This window comes from Gorilla gorilla, chromosome 4, assembly GCF_029281585.2.
Source record: "Gorilla gorilla gorilla isolate KB3781 chromosome 4, NHGRI_mGorGor1-v2.1_pri, whole genome shotgun sequence".
Taxonomy (NCBI): Eukaryota; Metazoa; Chordata; class Mammalia; order Primates; family Hominidae; genus Gorilla; species Gorilla gorilla.
In genome coordinates, this window is record NC_073228.2 from 84802641 (window position 1) to 84824030 (window position 21390).

General features: G+C 37.6%; 1 protein-coding gene across 6 annotated transcripts in view; it reads left to right on the forward strand.

Moving 5' to 3' along the window:
• MSH3 (mutS homolog 3) overlaps positions 1–21390 on the forward strand; it is a 225327-nt gene that overhangs the window by 62216 nt on the left and 141721 nt on the right. For all 6 annotated transcript variants that reach the window (XM_055386149.2, XM_055386150.2, XM_063706646.1 and 3 more), the window contains exons 9-10: positions 6690–6802; positions 10090–10204. In XM_055386149.2, coding sequence (XP_055242124.2) covers positions 6690–6802; positions 10090–10204 — 228 coding nt within the window. The remainder of the gene's footprint in view (positions 1–6689; positions 6803–10089; positions 10205–21390) is intronic.

The following is a 21390-nucleotide window of genomic DNA, read 5'->3' on the forward strand; positions in this document are numbered from 1 at the left end:
ACAAGTCTTGCTTTTTAAAGTATCATTATGAACCCAAGGGTCTAATGTGTTTTGGTTTCATTGCAGTTGTTATTCTTCCCAGTGCTCAAAATGGCCCATTATTGGGCAGAGAGAGTCTCTCCAAGTTGACTTCTGTGCCATTTTGCCATGATGCTAGTAATCTTTAGTAGCTTTTTTGTGTAACAAGATAGTCTAGGATCATCTTAAACATTTTCAGTCCCAGACCTGGAATTAGTCATTTCTCCAGTAATCCTTTCCTAGTTTCTTTTAGTAGGAAATGGTATTTCTTTTTCTTTTTCTTTTTTTTTTTTTTTGAGATGGAGTCTTACTCTGTCGCCAGGCTGGAGTACAGTGGCGCGATCTCGGCTCAGTGCAACCCCCGCCTCCCAGGTTCAGGCGATTCTCCTGCCTCAGCCCCCCGAATAGCTGGGACTACAGGCGCGTGCCACCACACCCAGCTAATTTTTATATTTTTAGTAGAGATGGGGTTTCATCGTGTTGGCCAGGAAGGTCTCGATCTCTTGACATCGTGATCCACCCACCTCGGCCTCCCAGGGTGCTGGGATTACAGGCATGAGCCACTGTACCCGGCCAGGAAATGGTATTTCTAAACCACAATCTGTGCAACTAGGGAGGCTATTTATTGGATAGGTCAAACTATATTAAGAACTCATTAAAAAATACTTCTGATTCAAATTCAGAGCTAAAGAGTTTTTATTTAACTTTTTCAGTCTGACATCTATATCTCCTTTTCCCCACCATATCGACAATCCTGGTTCTTATGTAAGTACTCTGATTTTATCATTCAAATATCAGGTATTTAATTTGCTTTATCCCACATTACTGAATCTATATTATTAAAATTATATATTATAAAATGCCATTGCATTTAAAGGTCTTACATTTCTTCCCCATTTATTTCACAGTTGTAATATATCTGCATCATCAGAGCATATAGCCATTAGGTACTATACCTTCTTTCTTATAGCCTCCATTGAGAGTCTTAGTTCTCCAAACAAATATGTATTACATGCTCACCACCAATTCTTATATCCATGTCTTTCTAGTCATTTTGGTTGTCTGAAATTTATTCTGTAGTATGGTTGTTCTTACACGTAGTGTGCATCAGAATTACCTGGCAGGCTTGTTAAAGCACCGAGTACTGGGCCTCACCGGCAGGTTCTCTGGCTCAGTACATGTGGGATGGGGCCTGAGAATCTGTGTTTCTAACAAGTCCCCAGGTGGTGGTGATGCTACTGGTCTGGTGACCATACTTTGGGTATAGCTCTCTGTGGCCTTTATACATGGAAGATTGGCTAAGCTTAAAATTCCTGGCTTACAGTTTATTTCTTTGAGTATCTTAAATACGTTACTCTATTGTCTATAGGGTAAAACATTGCTGTTAAAGTTTGGCAACTCTGTTTTTCTTTCTTTTATAAACAACTTGTCATTTTGGCTGGAAATAATTTTACTAGATTACTTACTGTGATGGTCATTATGGGTTGATTTCCCCAGGTATGTGATGTGTTTTTTAAATATACAGTGTCAAGTGATTTTTCTGTTTCTTTGCTTTGCCAACTTTGTACCTTGGGAGCACCTTTTATACACGTTTTAGATCTTCTTTGCCAACCTTTTGTATTTGTTACTTTCTTCCAATCTTTCAAATCTCCTCTTTCATTTCTTTTTGACTTTGAAAAAAATTTCCCCCTTTCATTTCCTGCTTCTTATCTTTATTATCTGTAGTATTTATTCATTTGTGTGCCTTCTAGACTATCGTTCATTCTGAGAAGTTTTCCTTTTGTCTCTAATTCCTGAGTTCTGCCTGTTGATTTCTGAGTTTTTCTAAATCCAATTTGTTTTCTTAATAATTTTTTTAACTTGTTAGGGTTTTCATGTTTTATGGGGATATCTAACATGATTCTGTTGTCTGTAGAGATGTTATTATGTTTTTTCTTTTTTTTTCTTATCGTAACTTTGGACAGGATTTGAGTTGGGTCCTTTTCTATTACTCATTTTTATGCAAATTCATTTTCCCAAACTTTTAGAAGAGGCATGGGTTCAAAATAGCTTTTCTGACTTCAAAGTTCTGGTAGTGTTTTTTAACTCCAAGTATTATTTATAAACAGTTCATTCATTTTTAAGTGTACAGTTTACACAACTGTAAGTGTAAGTGGTAGTTTTACACAATTTTGTAACCACTATCACAGTCGAGATGTGGAAGAATACTTTTACCCTAAAACTTTCCATGTGCTTTTGCAGTTGGTCCCCTCCCTTCACATCTGGCCCTAGGCAATTATTAATTTTCCACCAGTATATTTTACCTTTTACAGAATTTCAAATACAGGATATCTTACAATATATATTAAAATTTTTTGGCTTGATTTCACAAAATATGATTTTTTGAGATTCATTTTGCTGCATATTGTCAAAGTATTTGAAAATGTGACAGCTCATTTTCTCCTGGCTCTGTTCTGTAGTGCTTTTGTCTTTTACCCTGTTAAGGTTACCCTGTTACCCTTTTCTCCCCATTTTAGATTCTGTTCATAGGAGTTTTTCCTCAGGGTAAGATTTGTCCTAAAAAAGTGCTTTGCATCACTGGTTTTGTGAATTCATAGGGCCTAGAGTTCTCAAGCCCCTTCAGGCTTTACTGTGGACTCCTTGTAGTCACTATTATCAAATGTACAACCTACACTCCCAATTTCAGCTCCTCAAAATATCCTACTATGCTTTCCAGTGAGTACCTGGTTGCTGTTTTGTGTTGTTTCTGTTTTCCGATTGTTAGAGTTCTGTTGCTTTTCTCTGCTTCTTCTCACATGGTTGCTGATAGCATTTGTGTCTTATTGTTCATCCCACCTGCTTGCATTTTGGGGTTCTTAATATCTTGAGATGCAGTTATAGTGTAGTACATGTTATCTGTGGGTTTTAGTTTGGTTATTAAAGTCTCTGTTTTTATGGCAGGATTTAGGGAGACTGAAAAACTATGCTTGAATCTAACAAAAAACAACAATTATTTCAATAAAATATTATATCAAGGAAAATAGCAAAAAATTACAAATGTGTGTTACATTGATAAAATGATACATTTATTTCTACTTTTCATAATATTGAGGGAGGGAGTGTTCTGCTTTTGTGACGAGGTATAGCCATTTTGTGTTTCTGTGTTTTCTGTATCTTTTACATATGTCTACCACATTACTGTCTGTTGTCTTAGATTGTAACCTAAGAAAGAGTGATTGTTGTGTGGCATATGCTCATGAGAATTTGTTTAACTGTTTTTGTGAAGAAAAAATATATAAACTATAGATTTTCTGTCATAAATCCTTCTTTCTGAATTTTAACCTAGTTGTAAAGCAAAATAGGTAATAAAGTTTCACTATTGTTTATTTATTACAAGGCATTGTAATTGAACTTTTAAATCAACTCATACGATCTCCTTGCTCAGGAAGGAAAATCATAAAAATAGAAAAAAGCTTGCTTTATTTTGGTGCTGGGGATGGTTTCAAGTCTTTTTTCAGTTTTATGTAGAGACCAAGAAAGTGTTCTGCATAGGGAGCCAAAGAAAAAAATATTGAGAAACTTTCTAAATTATCTTAACTCAGTTGTTTATAGTATAGCTTTACTTTACAGATAACTTTTGATGTTCTTAGATCATTAGATATACCTACATCAAAATACATAAGATAAGCTTCCAAAGGAAATACTCTTTGCTTTGGGAATACTCTTTCCTATCATCTACTAATTTTCATTATAGCAGCAGTCTTTTATTTGTATAGGTCAGTGGTTCTTTAACTGTAATGTGCAGTAGAGTCCCCTGATGCTGGGCCGGGCCCCGCCCAACACCTGTTTCTGTTTCAGATAAAGACAAGAGAGAGGTATGTGTACGTATCTAAGAGTGAGCACAACCAAAGCTGTATAAAACCTTCATGGAGGAAATTATAGAACATTACTGTTGGATATAATAGACATGAATAGAAGAATATACCAGCTTTGATAATGTGATATCTCTATTTAAGATGTTATTTCTTTCTAAATTAATTCATTACATATCAAATTAAAATACCAATAAGGGCTGGGCGCAATGGCTCACGCCCATAATCCCAGCACTTTGGGAGGCCGAGGTGGGCAGATTGCTTGAGTCCAGGAGTTTGACACCAGCCTGGGCAACATGGCAAAACCCTGTATCTACTAAAAATACAAAAAAATTAGCTGGGCGTGGTAATGCCTATCTGTAGTCCTAGCTACTTGGGGCTGATGAGGGAGGATTGCTTCAGCTTGGGAGGTCGATGATGCTGCAATGAGCCCTGGTCCAGCCTAGGCGACAGAGTGAAACTCTGTCTAAAAATAAATAAATAAATAAAGTAATCCCAGTAAGTTTCTTGTGAAGACCGAAGGTAAGTGAACCTAAAATTCACAAAGAAAATCAAAGGGCCAGGAGTAGCCAAGACAGTCTTGAAGAGCAAGGTAGGGACCTTGCCACTTTAGATATAGATGCCAAGCCCTAGAAATTAAGAGACTGTGGTCGTGATACAGAGATAGACAAAAAGACCAGTGGAACAGCATGGAGAATCCAAAAACATATATAGAAATGCAATATGCAGTGAAAGTAACATTATAAATCATCAGGGACATATGGAATGCTAATTGCTGCTTTGATCATTAATTATATGGAAAATTAAATTGTATTTATAACTTCACACTATCCACAAAGATAAATTCTGGTGAATAAATTCAGAAAGCAGATCTTAAATTTATTAGAAAATATAAGAAATAATAAAATACTTAGCTGCTGTTAAAATGTAAAAAGCACATGTATCTTCATGTATAAATCTTAGAAATAGTGTAACATTGAGGATAAAGTCAATTTGTATGGTTATGATAAAGTACCACTCATACAAAATGAAAAGCATGAAATGATACAGTTTTTTATAAAACATGAAAACATGCATGGTAATATACATCACATTCAAGATAATGTTTGCTTCTTTTATTAATTTTTTTTTAATTTGAGATGGTGTTTCACTCTTGCTCAGGCTGGAGTGCAGTGGTGTGATCACAGCTCGTTGCAGCCTTGACTCCCTGGGCTCAAGTGATCCTCCCACCTCAGCCTTCCAAGTAGCTGGGACTACAGGCATGTGCTACCGTGCCTGGCTAATTTTTGTATTTTTTGTAGAGAGAGCCATGTTGCCCAGGCTGGTCTTAAACTCCTGAGCTCAGGCAGTCCTTCTGCCTCGGCCTCCCAAAGTGCTGGGATTACAGGCGTTGAGCCACCGTGCCCGGCCGGCGTTTCCTTCTGGAAATCGTAGAGGGATGTGATTAGTGAGGGATATGTGCAGGCTACAACTGTAACTAAAGTTTTATATTTTTAAATAAAAATGTTTTAAAGCAACATGTGACAAAACATTAACACCAAATGAATATCAAACAACAAAGAAATAGTTGAAGAGATTGTGGATTGTGGCATCTATATACTATGAAATATTTTTCAGCCATTAAAAAGAAGGAGTTGTAGCTAGGTCATTTTTATGGAGGGACTTTCAAGAATTATTAAGTGAAGAGAACAAGACACAGAAATATGTTTATAAAATCATCTCAGTTTTATAATGTAGTAATATAATATATAATGAGCATATATTATATATGCTTGTTTATGACCAAAATATGAACATGAAAAAATATGGAAAGATTCATTCTAGGCTGTTAACATGAGAGATAACAGTCATGGGAGTGAGATGATAAAGAAAGAAGAGAAGGAGGACAGAATAGGGAGTCAAAAAACATAGAAAAAGAAAATGCACTACCCAGCATGCATGCTATGATTTTGTTTATGTACTTAGGCAAATTTTTATACATATTTTTAGGAGGACTGTAGAATCACTTTAAAAAGTGAGAGTTAACCTAATTTACTATATTTGACTGGAGACTGTGATAGAAACAGATTTAGCAGAAAGTCCCTCAAAGAAAGAGTTACTCAGTGCTGTATTCTGTTGCTAGATTATTTAAACAAATAACGTAATCAAATCAAAATGATGCTTTTCAGTTTTTCTCTCTTCATATTTAGTAACATAATGGACCCTAATTTCAATGAGTTTTTCTTTTTAAATAATGATAGATATAAAGTACTCACAATGTGCTAGGTGATATAAAATGCAGTTAATAAAAAGTACTTGGCCAGGCGCAGTGGCTCACGCCTGTAATCCCAGCACTTTGGGAGGCCGAGGTGGGCGGATCACAATGTCAGGAGATCGAGACCATCCTGGCTAACACGGTGAAACCCCCTCTCTACTAAAAATACAAAAAATTAGCTGGGCGTGGTGGCGGGCACCTGTAGTTTCAGCTACTCGGGAGGCTGAGGCAGGAGAATGATGTGAACCCAGGAGGCGGAGCTTGCAGTGAGCTGAGATTGCTGCCACTGCACTCCAGCCTGGGCAACAGAGCGAGACTCTGTCTCAAAAAAAAAAAAAAGATAAAAATAAAAATAAAAAAATAAAAAGTACTCATTTTAATATTTTATGAAATAGAGCATTTTGGCAGAGAAACTTTAGCTCTTTCTTTCTCTCTTTTTCTTCAACTTGGGAAAGAATAAGAAATAAATCTTTATCTTTTTTTTTTCTTCTTCTGGCCAAGACCTAAATACCAGCATTTCATGATAATGGATAAGTTATCTTTGAAATTTTCCTTTTTTCTTTCAGTGTGCAGGATGACAGAATTCGAGTTGAAAGGATGGATAACATTTATTTTGAATACAGCCATGCTTTCCAGGCAGTTACAGAGTTTTATGCAAAAGATACAGTTGACATCAAAGGTAAATATTTTCCCTGTATGTCCTCAAGTTGAACTGATTTGAAATTTGGATGAAGGTATTAGTATGATTCTCAATTTAATGATGACTAGGTAGTTATTATAAATATGTGGGAGAAGGAGAGCTCACTGTTGTTGTGCTCATCAGAAACACTATTGTACTGTAGTCCCAGCTACTGGTTAGACTGAGGCAGGGGAGGATCGCCTGAGCCCAGGAGTTCGAGGCAGCAATGAGCTATTATCATGCCATTGCAGTCCAGCCCAGGCAACAAAGCGAGATCCTGTCTCTTAAAAAACAAAAAGAACCATTGCAGCCTCTTTTGAAATTATGACCAGCTAGTAAGTTGATGGTTTTGACATATTCATCAGAGTGGAAGGAGTTTTGACCATCTTTCCTTTTTGCTTATCTTTAAAGATGGCTCATTAGTATCTTTGTATTTTATAGACTGTTTGGATGATAAATATTCTGATGAAGACTAGCATTTTGAAAGGTTGGTTGCCAAAATTAAAACACCAGAATGTTAGTGACAGGTCGAAATATTTTAGGTAATCATTATTTGTCTAATTCACATGTCCACAATCAGGCATTAATGTTTACTTTCATTTGTACCTCACATTCCTGCCAGTCCAGCTTATGTTAGGGTCCATTTTGTGGATGGTGAGGTGAATTAGACATTTTCCCTCTTGGCATAAACTTGGCTTCACTCTAATCTTCATCCTACTCCATATGGAGGAAATTTATCTCTGTCACGTGCTAGAGAGTGTTCATCATCAGCTCCCCATCACTGCTCCATTTAAGCATCAGTGTCTAGTTAGCATTTCCTTGCATCTAGGCATCAGTGTCTTGTTAGCATGTCTCTTTTAATTTCATGATGCCTTGGTCAAATAAAGTGTCTGAGCGTGTATCCCACTTCTTTTTATTTTTTTCTATAAGGTCTCACTCTGTCACCCAGGCCAGAGTACAGTGGTGCAGTCTTAGCCCACTGCAACCTCTGCCTCTTGGACTCAAGCAGTCCTCCCACCTCAGCCTCCCAAGTAGCTGAGACTACAGGCGTGCGCCACCACACCCAGCTAATTTTTGTATTTTTTTTGTAGAGGTGGGGTTTTGCCACGTTGCCTAGGCTGGTCTTGAACTCCTGGGCTCAAACGATCTTCCCACCTCAGCCTGCCAAAGTTGCTGGGATTACAGGCATGAGCCACCCCGCCCAGCCTAGTGTATCCCACTTCTAACACCAGTGTTCAGTATTACCGAGAGGTCATCTTATGTTCAACTAAAGACCTGATAAATCCCAAGACTACCATGGCCTATCCGTGGTACCAGATTTACTTAAAAGATATGGGCCAGAAAACACACCTTGCAAGCAGAGCATGTGTTGCTCTTAGTGGGATAGTCCTCACAGCAGACTTTGTGGCAGTGCCCGGGAGAGTGTATGAAGGAAGGAGACTCACATCAAGTGAGCATAAGCGCCACCCTGTCTTAGAAGCTCCAGGCCCTTGAGGAGCCTGTATTTCTTGCTGCAGTCTCTACAAAAGACACGCCAGTTTACAAAAGTCAACGCACTAAGGGAAGGCCAAAACTCTGTAGTCAGGTATTTATAATTCTTCTCAGTCCAGATGTAATTTACTGATATTTGGTCATTTTTACCACAGGCAGTGCTACTTCTAACACATTGATACACCATCTTTGTCATGTTTTCTGGGGAAGAAAGCTAGAAAGTTAAAAGAAAATCGAATTCTCAGTGGAACGGAAAGGTGTTGTTAGCACTTCATTTACACTCTGGTTTTATAAACACCTATAGTTAAAATTAATAAGATATTTTACTGATTTGTAGAGAACATCTTGTAATATATTTTTTTTACTTCTAAAAGTAATTAATGCTTATTGCAAGAAAGTCAAACAGTGTAGTCATATATAAAGAAAAAAGTAAAGTGCCTGCCCTCAAACTTATCCTCTGCCCTTGCAGCTTATATGTCGGAGGGGTTATCATTAACAATTTGGCATATATCCTTGTGTAAAACTCCACACATACACACATAAACATACACATATAGTTCTCTGTATTTGTTTAACATAACTGGGATTTATTCGTTCAGCTAATTTTTTGAATGCCTATTATATGCCAGGCATTGGGCATACAATAAGGAATAAAACAGACAAAAATTCCTGCTCTTTTGGAGTTTACATTCTAATGGTGAGAGATGTACAATAAAGTAAACTAGTGTGTTAGAAGGTGGTAAGTGCTATGAAAAAAATAAGGCAGGGGAGTGGGTTGAACTTTTAAACAGGATGGTAAAGGAAGGCCTCACTGAGAAACAGCACTTGAACGAAGATTTGAATAGAGACTGAAGGAGTTAAGGAAAAGAGCCACATAGACATATGAAGGAACAGTATTTCAAGCAGAGACAACAGTAAGTACAAAATATCTTAAGTGGGAGAGTGCTTGGCATGTTTAAGGAATAGCAAGTAGTCTGTGTGCTGGAACAGAGTAACTGATGGGGAGAACATTAGGTGAGCTCAGAAATAAAGAGGAGATGGCAGGCAGTATAGGGTCACTGTAAGGACTTTGGCCTCTACTCTTAATAAGTTGGGGGATGTTGGAGGACTTTTGAGCAAAATAGTCTAATGATCTGATATACATTTTAAAAAGAATTCCTCTGGCTGCTCTGTTAAGAATACCCTGTAGGGTGCAAGGATGAAGCAGTGAGACCAGATGGAAAGCTGTTGCAGTGTTTGTGGTGAGACATGAAATTGATCAGACAACTTTTTTCCCTCACTTAACAACATGTTATAGATGGCCTTCCATATCAGTGCAGATAATTGGAAGTCATTCCATTTAGTTGGTACATAATAACCAGGATTTACCAAACTTTATTTAAGTACTAAGCTGTTAATGTTTATTTAGGTGGTCTCTAGTTTTTTTTTAATACTCCAAAAGATGTTTCAAGTCACCTTCTGGTACACACATCCTTGACATGCAGTTTGGAGTATTTCTAGACAAAGGGGATGGGCATTTTACATTTTGAAAAAACACCCTGTTCTTCAAAAAAGGTTCATTCCACCATCAGAAAAGTGCCCTTTATTTACATGCCCTGGGTATTAGTAATGATTTACATTTTTCCAAAGGTCAATTTTAGGAGATATTGTCCAAATTATTATTTTGGTAACCATTAAGTTTTACTTAAAATTTGTGTTTAATAATGCTAACAAGTTAATGATTCTGTTTATTACATTTTTTAATTTGATTAATTTAAAAGAATTTTTATAACAAGTTAATATATTCTGTTTTCTAGGTTCTCAAATTATTTCTGGCATTGTTAACTTAGAGAAGCCTGTGATTTGCTCTTTGGCTGCCATCATAAAATACCTCAAAGAATTCAACTTGGAAAAGATGCTCTCCAAACCTGAGTAAGTGATTCCTCCAAAATTAAAAAAAGGGGGAGCTTATATTATGAACATTTCTTAAATTGAATTTGGTAGTACTATACTTAGAGAAGCTTGCCTGCTATTGATAGAATACTAGGGTGCAAGGATGAGCTGTTTGGTATTGTTGCTGAAGAATATTAAAAATATATTGGCTGGGCACGGTGGCTCATGCCTGTAATCCCAGCACTTTGGGAGGCCAAGGTGGGCGGATCATGAGGTCAGGAGATCGAGACCATCCTGGCTAACATGGTGAAACCCCGTCTCTACTAAAAATACAAAAAATTAGCCGGGCGTGGTGGTGGGCGCCTGTAGTCCCAGCTACTAGGGAGGCTGAGGCAGGAGAATGGTGTGAACCCAGGGAGGTGGAGCTTGCAGTGAGCCCAGATCCCACCACTGCACTCCAGACTGGGTGACAGCGAGACTCCGTCTCAAAAAAAAAAAAAAAAAAAAAGTGTGTGTGTGTGTGTGTGTGTGTGTGTGTGTGTATATATATATATAAAGAATTCTGTCTAATAAATTGTATTCATGATAGCTATTTGATATATTATAGTTTTGACTACAAAACTGTGCTTTATACTAACTGGACCCAGAAATAGTATTAAAAAGCATTCATAAAAATTTACCACCTTTCTTATTCTTGGTTTCAGTTCTTATTTCATAGACCATGAAGTTAGAGATAAAAGGGCCAGCTGCTAACACAGCTTTTTACAAGAGTGATTAACTGTGGATTTTGGAAATTTAAAAGCTCACAATTAACATTCTAGGAAAATACTAGTTTGATAACCATTGGAATAGAAAAAAGTAGTAGGGTACTTTCCTTGTCTTTTTATATTCCACCTTCACCAGCCCCTTGTCTTTGGGTCTGTCAAGAATCACCCTCCATTATATTGATCCAGGATGCATCAGCTCTGTCCCATTCTGCACAAGTGGGAGGGGAGATAGGTGCTATCTCAGCAAAATGACAGAATAGAAATTAACTAGGAAACGAGGTGGTGCTGGTTCAAGGTTGCTGGAGAGAGTCAAAGAAAGGCAGGTTCCTTGGGGTTCTTTTTGTAATGTCTTTGATGTGCGTTCTCCCGTGTGGTACTAGAACAGAGTATCATTTCTTTGGAAGCAACTTTATCCTGTTTAAAAGCAATCTAAATGCCCATCAGGGATCCTTGTGCTATATTCGTGCAATGTAATGTTATATAGCAGTGAAAATGAATGAACTAGAGCTATTAATATATGACCAATGCTTAAAATTTCATGAACAGTATATTAAGCCAAAAATAAAGTTGCTGAAGGCCACGTAGTACATACCATTATATGAAGTTAGAAGCATGTGAAATCGTACTCTGTACTGCTTAAGAATATATATGTAGTTAGAGAATAAGTGAAGACATGCAGGGGAGTGATAGAAAATTCAGAAGCATGGTTTCTTCCAGGGGGAAGAAGGGAAAGTAGTAAAGGTTGGGGATGGACGTGGCATAGTGGAGTTCTAACTGATGTTTCATTTCTGAACGTGGGTATTGTATTAATCTATACATTTTTTAGTGTGGCCAAAATGTTTTATTTTAAAAAGTGTCAGCCTGGCATTATACCCTCATTGGATTCTACTTTAAGCTCCAAAAATAAACTTAAAAAAGAGATCAATCTATATGGTTGGTTGTGTTGGGGCTTTGTAAAAAAAAGGGGTGACAAGATACCTACCAGTTTGACTTGTTCATGATAGGGACCCTGTAAGTGAGGTACAATTAGTGATAAATAGCTTGCCCATTAAGACTTGTGTTTGTGTTCCTGTATCACCAAGCAAAGAAGTATTAATGTTGGGATAAGGAAACTAACTTAGAAATCAGGCCCTGATGTATTTAGAAGCAAATGAATTTGGACCTGGAAAGATGTGTCCTCCTCATACATATATATATATATTTTTTTTCTTTTTTTTTTTTTTAGATGGAGTCTTGTTCTGTTGCCCAGGCTGGAGTATAGTGGTGCGATCTCAGCTCACTGCAACTTCCGCCTCCTGGGTTCAAGCAATTCTCCTGCCTCCACCTCCCAAGTAGCTGGGATTACAGGTGCACGCCACCGCGCCCAGCTAATTTTTTGTATTTTTAGTAGAGACAGGGTTTCACCATGTTGGCCAGGCTGGTCTTAAACTCCTGGCCTCAAGTGATCTGCCTGCCTTGGCCTCCCAAAGTGCTGGGATTACAGGTGTGAGCCACCGTGTCCGGCCTGTCTTCCTCATATTTAATTCGAAATAAGAATAATATCAAACAATAAAACAAGATGTCTGTATATACTGAAATTAAAATAGCTTCTTTTCAAATTACCTGAAGTAACCTCTTGATAAACTGAGTGAAGCTGAACTTTTTGCATCTCATAATTGATGGTGGAGGATGGTCAGGAAACTGGCTCTGCTAGTGACTTAGTGTATCGTCTAATCTACCTGTTGGGTACTTCCATGGAGCCAAAGCCAAAAGACATAAAGTGCTCCGCTTTGTATATATTCCCAGCATCCAGCATAAGCCCAGCACCTAGTAGGCTTTTATTATATATTATTATATATAGTATTAATATAGGATTAATGAAAGAAGGAAGGAATTCTTCATTCTGTGAGGGTATATTTCATTGGAAATTGCCAAAAAGTCATTGGAAACCAAGATTAATAAAGATAGTGATCAAACTGGTACTCTAGTTTTGCTTAAAAACAAAATGTGGTGTTCATGAGTGGCATGTAATTTGAAGATCATTCTAAAAGAGTAATTCTGTAGTGCTTATATTTTGCAAAAATAATGTTGCTTCTTAAGGTGATTACTTTGGAAAAATGAATATTCTTGTAGATGAAAAATTTAGTTGCAGTATTTTATAAACATACTTTATACTGCTGAAGTTTTGGACTTTTATTTACAAAGCTGTGTTATCAAGGGGAAAATAAATTTCACTTGAGTTGACTTGTTTAGTAAATGCTTTCACAAACATTGCTGCATATTTCATAAAAATCATTATATACGTTTATTTAAAGGTCCTTGTGCCATTAGAATAGAATTTTAGATAGTTTGAGAAAATATACCATTTCAGAAATTGTTCTTAAGGATGATTTAAGTGAAGTTTTGTTAAGACACACTTGAGGTTCTGAAGTTATTTTGAGAGTTTAAGTTTGTTTCAAAGAAAAATAGTGTAACAAAATAAATAGAATGTGAGGGATATTATTTATTATAACAGAATTAACCTGATGCCTAAATTTATGAAATTCAGAGGAATCCACTTTTTGTTGTTAGAAATGAATGCTTTTGTCATTTTGGATGGTTTTTATTAAGATTGGAGTGGTCACAACTTCAAAAAGATATTGGAAATTTTAGGAAAGAGTGAGAAAATCCACCCAAGATAAACTGTAAAACCTTTTTTTAAAAGAAAACTTCTTATGATAACAGAATGATTACCTTTACTTACTAGTGAAAGAAATAGCTTAATATATAAGCTACTCTAGTGACATCTAATGGCTAGCAGCCAGGGATGCTGCTAAACATCCTAAAATGCACAGGATATTTCCCTAAAAAACACATTATTTGGCTCCAAATTTCAACACTCCAAAACCAAACAAATATATTACAGGAAAAGAAACTACAGACCAGTATCTTTTGATTATAGCCACAAAAATCCTCAATGAAATATAAGTACATGGAATCAGGAATATAAAAACGATTGTACTCCATGACTATTGGATTTATTTCAGGTATACTGGCTTGGTTTAAAAATCTGGAAACCAATCAATATAATCTACCTTATCAAAAACTACATGATAGTCTCAATAGACAGGAAAAACTCTGCATAAGATTCAACACCCCTTCATGATAAAAACGCTAAAAAAACTACAACTAACGTGGAACTTTCTTGACCTGACAAAGGACATTTATGAAAACCTCACAGACATTAAACCTGTCTGTTGTTGTTAAGATGCAGTATTGCTCAGATCAGTCTCTAAGTTCAATGCAATTTGTATCAAATCCCAGCTGGCTTCCTTGGAGAAATTGACAAGCTGATCCTAAAATTCATAGGATTCATATCTCTGTTTCAAAACTTACTACAAAGTGAGTAATCAAGACAGTGTGGAGGGTGGGATTAAAAAAAGACAGTGTGGAATTGGCATAAGCACAGACATGTGATCAATGTGATAGAATTGAGAGTCTGGAAATAAACTTATGGTCATTTGATTACTGACAGGGGTGTGAAGACAGTTCAGTGGAGAAAGAATAGATTTTTTTCAAACAAACGGTGCCAAGATAACTGTCTGTGCAAGAGAATGAAGTTGGACCCTTACTTCGTGTCATATTTGAGTTTGGAAGATACAATGGACCAAAGACCTGATATGAGTTAACACTGTTATACTCTTAGAAGAAAACATAGGTGTAAATCTTTGTAACCTTGAATGAGGCAATGATTTCTTAACTATGACATCAAAAGCACAAGTGAGAAAAGCAAAAATAGATACATTGGACTTCATCAAAATAAAAGCTTTTATTCTTCAAAGAACACCATCAAGAAAGTGAAAAGACAATCCACTGAATAGAAGAATTTTTGTAAATCATATATCCAGTAAGGGACTTGTATCTAGAATATATATATATATAAACTCTTACAAGTCAATGGTAAAAAGATAACTCAGAAAATGGACAAATGATCCATATAGGTTTTTCTCCAAAGAATATATGCAAACAACCAAGAAGCACATGAAAATATGCTCAACATCATTAAGCATCAGGTAAATTCAAATCAATACCACAGTCAGATAACACTTCATACTCACTAGGATGGCTATAACTAGGGGAAAAAAAGGTGTTGGCTGGGATGCAGACAAGTTGAAATCCTCATACATTGCCAATAGGACTATAAAATGGTACAGCCATTTTGGAAAACAGTCTGGTAGTACCTCATGACATTCACTGTGTGATCCAGCAATTCCACTAGATGTTACTTAAGACAAGGAAAATATGATGTCCACATAAAAACTTATACAAATGTTCATAAGAGCATTAGTCATAATAGCCAAAAAGTAGAAACAACTCTAATGTCCATCAACTGAAGAATGGATACCTAAAATGTGTTATATGCATACAATAGAAGATTTTTCAACTATAAAAAGGAATGAAGTACAGATACATGTTGCAACATGATGAACCTTGAAAATATTATGGTAGTTGAAAGACATCAGTCACAAAAAGTCTCGTTTTGTCTGATTCCATTTATATGAAATGTCCAGAATAGGCAAATCCATAGAGAGAAAGTAGATTAGTGGTTGCCTAGGGCTCTTGGGTTGTTGGGGGGAATGGAGAGTGATTGCTAATGAGTATAGAGTTTCTTTTTGGAGTGATAATATCTAGAATTACATGGTGGTGATGGTTGGCCAATTTTAATATACTAAATACCACTTAATTGCACACTCCAAGTGGGTGAATTGCATAGTGTGTGAATTATATCAATAAAGTTGATAGACACATACACACTTACCTTTTAAATGTCAGTAGTGCTGAGATTGAAAAATCTTTGTCTCTATTTTAATTCTGTTCTTAAGGCAATATCCTTCTGAGGCTTATACCCAATGCCTCATGTATTTTGAGGTATTTCTACTCTGGTTGGAGACTGTTCCAAGCCCTTTGTGAACTCTGGTCACTGTTCACTACTAATTTCTGGTAGTTATTTCCCTGGTCCCACAGAGGTCCCTAAACGCCTTTGAGGACTGGTACTTGGCCAAGAGTTGAGGTGACCCTTCAGCAGATCTCTGGAGCTCTATGTGCAGCTCTGTTATCTGGCATTCTGTCTCACAAATTCTAGTTTCCCTGCCCCCGCCAAAGAGGCAGTCATGTTGTTTACCTCATTTGTTTTTCCTCTCTCAGGGTCACAGTTCTGCGCCAAGTGTTGTCCAATACCTGAGAAGTTTTCCCCCTCATGTGTTTTGTCCAGTTTTCTTATTGTTTATGATTGGAGGACATTTCTCATGCAGTTACTTTTTTATGAATGAAAGCAGAGGTCAGGTGGCACAACTGAACACTGCACAGAAAGAAGAGAAGAGGGAGGCTGGAGAAAAACATTCTATGAAGTTTAAAACATGATTGCCGGCCAGATGTGGTGGCTTATGCCTGTAATCTCAGCACTTTGGGAGGGTGAGGTGGGCTGATCACCTGAGGTCAGGAATTCGAGACCAGCCTTGCCAACATGGCAAAACCCCGTCTCTACTAAAAATACAAAAATTAGCCGGGCATGGTGGCAGGTGCCTGTAATCCTAGCTACTTGGGAGGCTGAGGCAGGAGAATGGCATGAGCCTAGGAGGCGGAGGTTCCAGTGAGCCAAGATCATGCCACTGCACTCCAGCCTCGGTGACAGAGTGAGACTTCATCTCAAAAAAAAAAAAAAAAAAGTTGAGCACAGTGGCTCAACGCCTGTAATCCCAGCGCTTTGGGAGGTCAAGGCCTTTGGATTGCCTGAGATCAGGAGTCCGAGACCAGCCTGGGCAACACGATGAAACCCCATCTCTACTAAAATACAAAAAAAGCAGCCACACTGGTGGCGGGCACCTGTAGTCCCAGCCACTCACTCTGGAGGCTGAGGCAGGAGAATTGCTTGAACCCAGGAGGTGGAGGTTGCGGTGAGCCGACATCGTACCACTGCACTCAAGCCTGGGCGACAGAGCGAGACTCCATCTCCAAAACACAAAACCAAAAAAGAACAGAAGAGCGAGATGTATGAAGTTAGAAAAACTATCCTAAACATTGCCCATGTTCTAAAACTTCAGGAAAATTAATCTTCACTTAAAAATTAGCAATGGGAAAAGAACCAAATTCAAATTTCTTACAAAATTATTATGAGAAAAAAGAGAATAAGGAGTAGGATGACATTACAGATAATGTATACATGCCAGAAAATCATGGTCACAGATTAAATAAAAAGGACGATCTGGCTGGGCGCAGTGGCTCACGCCTCTAATCCCAGCACTTTTGGGAGGCTGAGGCGGGCAGATCACCTGAGGTCAGGAGTTCAAGACCAGCCTGGCCAACATGGTGAAATTCCATCTCTCCAAAAATACAAAAAATTAGCTGGGCATGATGGCGGGTGCCTGTAATCCTAGCTACTCAGGAGGCTGAGGCGGGAGAATTGCTTGAAACCGGGAGGCGGAGGTTGCAGTGAGCCGAGATCGCGCCATTGCACTCCAGCCTGGGTGACTGAGCGAGACTCCGTCCCTCACCCACCCACCCCCCTAAAAAAGAAAAACTACTGTTTTAAAATGAGCTAAAAGACACTAAGAAAATGATACTAGATGTGAAAGAACGTAACTAAGAAGTATGAAAGATTGGAAATGAGTTGATAGGATTTAAGAAAGAAGTATAAAGAAAAAGATCAATTTAGGACTGAAGCGTAAACTTGAAAGAATGTAATAGTGAATAAATGTAATACATATAGTTTTAGAGTAGAATTTAAAAAGAGGGATGTGCAAAAAATTAACATAGCAGGCCTAATCACAAAGCTTTCCTTAGAACGGCCTTCCTTCAAGCTTGGCCCTTGACTGGAGTCTGGGACCTTGAATTTCGGGAGAGTTTTCACCATTTCCTGATGAGAGTGGCTCACTGTGCCTTAACTGTTTGTGCACACAGTGTGGTTTATGCTGATCACCTACTTTGTTGGAGCTGGAATTTTGGTACATGGTAGGGAGATGGTGCTTATGGGACCAGTCCGGCATAGAAACCATGGGTGCTGAGTCTCTAATGAGTTCCCTGGTGGACAGCATTTCACACGTGTTGTTACAATTCATTGCTGGGGAAATTTAAGTGCATCCTGTGTGACTCCACCTGGAGAGGATTCTTGGATGCCTGGTTCCCCCTGGACTTTGCCTCAGGCACCTTTTCCTTTGCCTGATTTTGCTTTGCATTCTTTCACTGTAGTAAGTCATAGCTGTTAGTATTATTCTATGTCGAGTCCTGTGTATATACCATGAGTCATTGAACCTGGCAGTGGTCTTGTGGACTCAACATACACCTTTCTCATTATTTGCCTTTCTAATGGGCTTATTGGCAGGATTTAGGAATGCAAAGTTAGTCATGTTGTTTAATTACAGATCAATTATAAGTGAATCTACAACCCTGAAGTTTTGTAATATAGTACAATTTATATTTTATAAATCAAATTAACTGCCAAAAAGTTAGACAAGTGATGAATTTATGAACTCTGAAAGCTGTACACACAGAAATGTTTTCAGCAATAGATTTCATGTGTTATATGGTAGTTTTTGTCATTGTTTCCATTTTAAAATGATATTTAAATAAGTTCTGTACCCTTGTTGCCTTTGTCTAAGTCTTTTTTTTTAAGCAGGGTTAGAGTAATATGGAGTTGATTTCTCTGTCCAGCTTTTGGCAAAGATGTTTCTCTCCCACTATTGAGGGAAAAAAAGCATCTATTGTATTTTTGGTGTCTGAAATATTGATAAAACTATTTTCCCATGTTATATATAAGATTTCTATGCAGGTTCACAAAGCCTGAATTCTAGCCAGATGTTGTTGGTGAGTTTCATTTCAAAGCACATAGAATTTGTCTTCTTCTACAAGGGTAAATAATTTAGAATTGCTTGAGTGTTTCAGGTCAGTGATCAGATACTATTGGATACCTTAGGATGCTGGTAGATATAACCCTTAGTTCAAAAATATATATAATTCTAATGGAAATAGGTGCTAACAGAAGGAAATTTCATTTCTATTGGGAAGGAAGACTCCAACTCCAGAATACGTATAAATTTATACTTACAAATACTTAACGAAATATATGGGGACTCCGGAAGCATGGTTAGTCCTTGTAGTTGCTTGATAATTATTCTAGATGGGAATCAATATGATTTAAGATTGCCCAGTGGTTGATCTTTTATTAAAATCAATGTAGATATCAGTTTAAAACAACTCTTAGTGCATCTGATTTGAACTTTAGATTACTTGTTTAGTAAGGACAAAAAGAAAAAACAAAAACACACACAGCAAAAAGAAAAGGCAAAAACACCCATAACCAACCAAATAAAAAACCACACACACAACACATTAATACTTACGTTAATACCGTTGATTAAAATAACCTATACCTTTGCTCTCTAAAGGTCTGGGGTTGTGAGCTAACTTAAAAACCAGCTTGGTTGTTCATAGTTACTGGTTTCTTTTTGATATTGCAGATATTTGGTAATTATATGTAGATGAAGGCTGTAAGCCTTCTACCCCACCCCCTGTATACCAGGTAGTGGGTTAATTCAAACTGAATTCTGCCACTCATTTAGATACTTTTTAGCAAGCAGGCACAAAAACAGTCATGTAAACTCTTCTCTAGCTCTATGAAATTCCAATTCTGTCTTTTTGGTATTTCGACAGTACCTTGTTTCAGTGGTTCACTTTAGGCATGTGCAGCATTATAATAGGGACAGTTCACTTTTAGTCGGAGTCAGGGAACAAACCCTGAGATAATTGGTAGAACAGGGGATGCTTTCAGAATCCTAAGCCTAAAACACCATCCCTTAGGGTATGGACTGTTGGATTTATAGGATTATTATACCCTGTTCATATGAGGGAGGAGGCAACTGGGCAGTATTTCTGGACAGCCCACAAACTTCCATACCACCGTGAAAAATTATGTCTTACACATCTGTTGTTGACAGAAGATAAAGGCAGTGAGCTGAGATGCTTTTAGGAAAGGCTGCTAGATTGTGGTTTCTTGATTAGTCTCATGCCAACTGTTATGGCCTGGATGTTTGTGCCCTTCAAAATTCACATGTTGAAACCTAATCACTACTGTGGATATATTAAGAAGGGGCCTTTTACTAAGTGATTAGGTTATGAGGGCAGATCGTTTGTAAATGGGATTAATGCCCTTATATTAACAGAAAAGACTTAAAGGAACTGTTTGTCCTTCCTCCATGTGAAGACACACAGAAGGTGCCATCTATGGGGACTGAGCCCTCACTAGACACCAAATCTGCTGGCACCTTGATTTTGGACTTGACAGCCTCCAGAACTCTGAGCAATAAACTTCTGTTTACAAACTGCCCATTCTGAGGTATTCTGTTATAACCCAAATAAACAAAGATGCCAGCTAAGCACCGTTCTAGAGTCGATGTCTGATTAGGGCACTAACATGTTAACTAGTCACCCCTAGGATGGACTTAGTTAAACCTAATTGTCAGAACAGCGGAAGTAAGGACTCATATCTAAACACATGGGTAACTGGTTAGATACCAACTCAGAGCCCAGGCTATCAGCCAAACTTCCAACTTAGATCTTTGACCATGAATTCGTGTGAGCTCTTGTCAGCTACATAGCCAATCACTGCCTAATTGTGTCTTCCTGTAAATAATGTTTTACATTTTATAACTGTCTGGCTATTTCACAGACATTTCTGGAGCTTTGTGATTCAAAGGGAAAAATATAAACCCAACCTGGTTTTCCCATAGGAAGATGGCAGATATTTGTAGAGCCTCTGCTGTCTGCTAAGCTCTACAGGTGGTACAAAATGATTGCCTTCAGGGAGCTTAGATCTATTAAGGAGGGTAGAGGCACAACATAAATTGCTGTAATTCAAGACAAATTAAGTTAACTGCTACCGGAGGGAGAGAAAGGGCTGAACACTTGCTATCCTTCAGTTTTGGAGTTGCTTCCCTCTGAAAATCATTAACAGATTATCGTTGTTTGGAAGCTAGATCAAACCTGTCACAGATACGTTACACTACCAAAGGACAGCATTGAGTTACTAGGCAATGTTCCTAATTTGAGGTAAAGTATTTCTCTTTTCCAGGGCTTTGGGGCCTTAGTCAAAGGAGTCATCTAGAAGTGAAGGAATCTCTTTTTGGGTACTGGTTTTTCGGGCTCTGATATTAGGTTCTCTAAAGTTCTGGGAACTTAACTCGGGAAACTGGATGTTACCTAAATTTCATTACAGCTATAAGAAGGGCGGTTAGGTTTATAGCACAAACACTTATGCCTTTCTTTTGTTAAATAATTTAGTGACCTGCTGTTATTTTCCTTGCCTTTAAAAATAAGCTGTCAAGCCTGTAAGGGCTGTTGACAGAAACATCTAAGGACTGGCTGATAAAGGATATTGAATTACTGCATTAGTACTGCATTGATTAGTACTTCTTAACACGAATTGGAATTGTACATACATTTATTAGT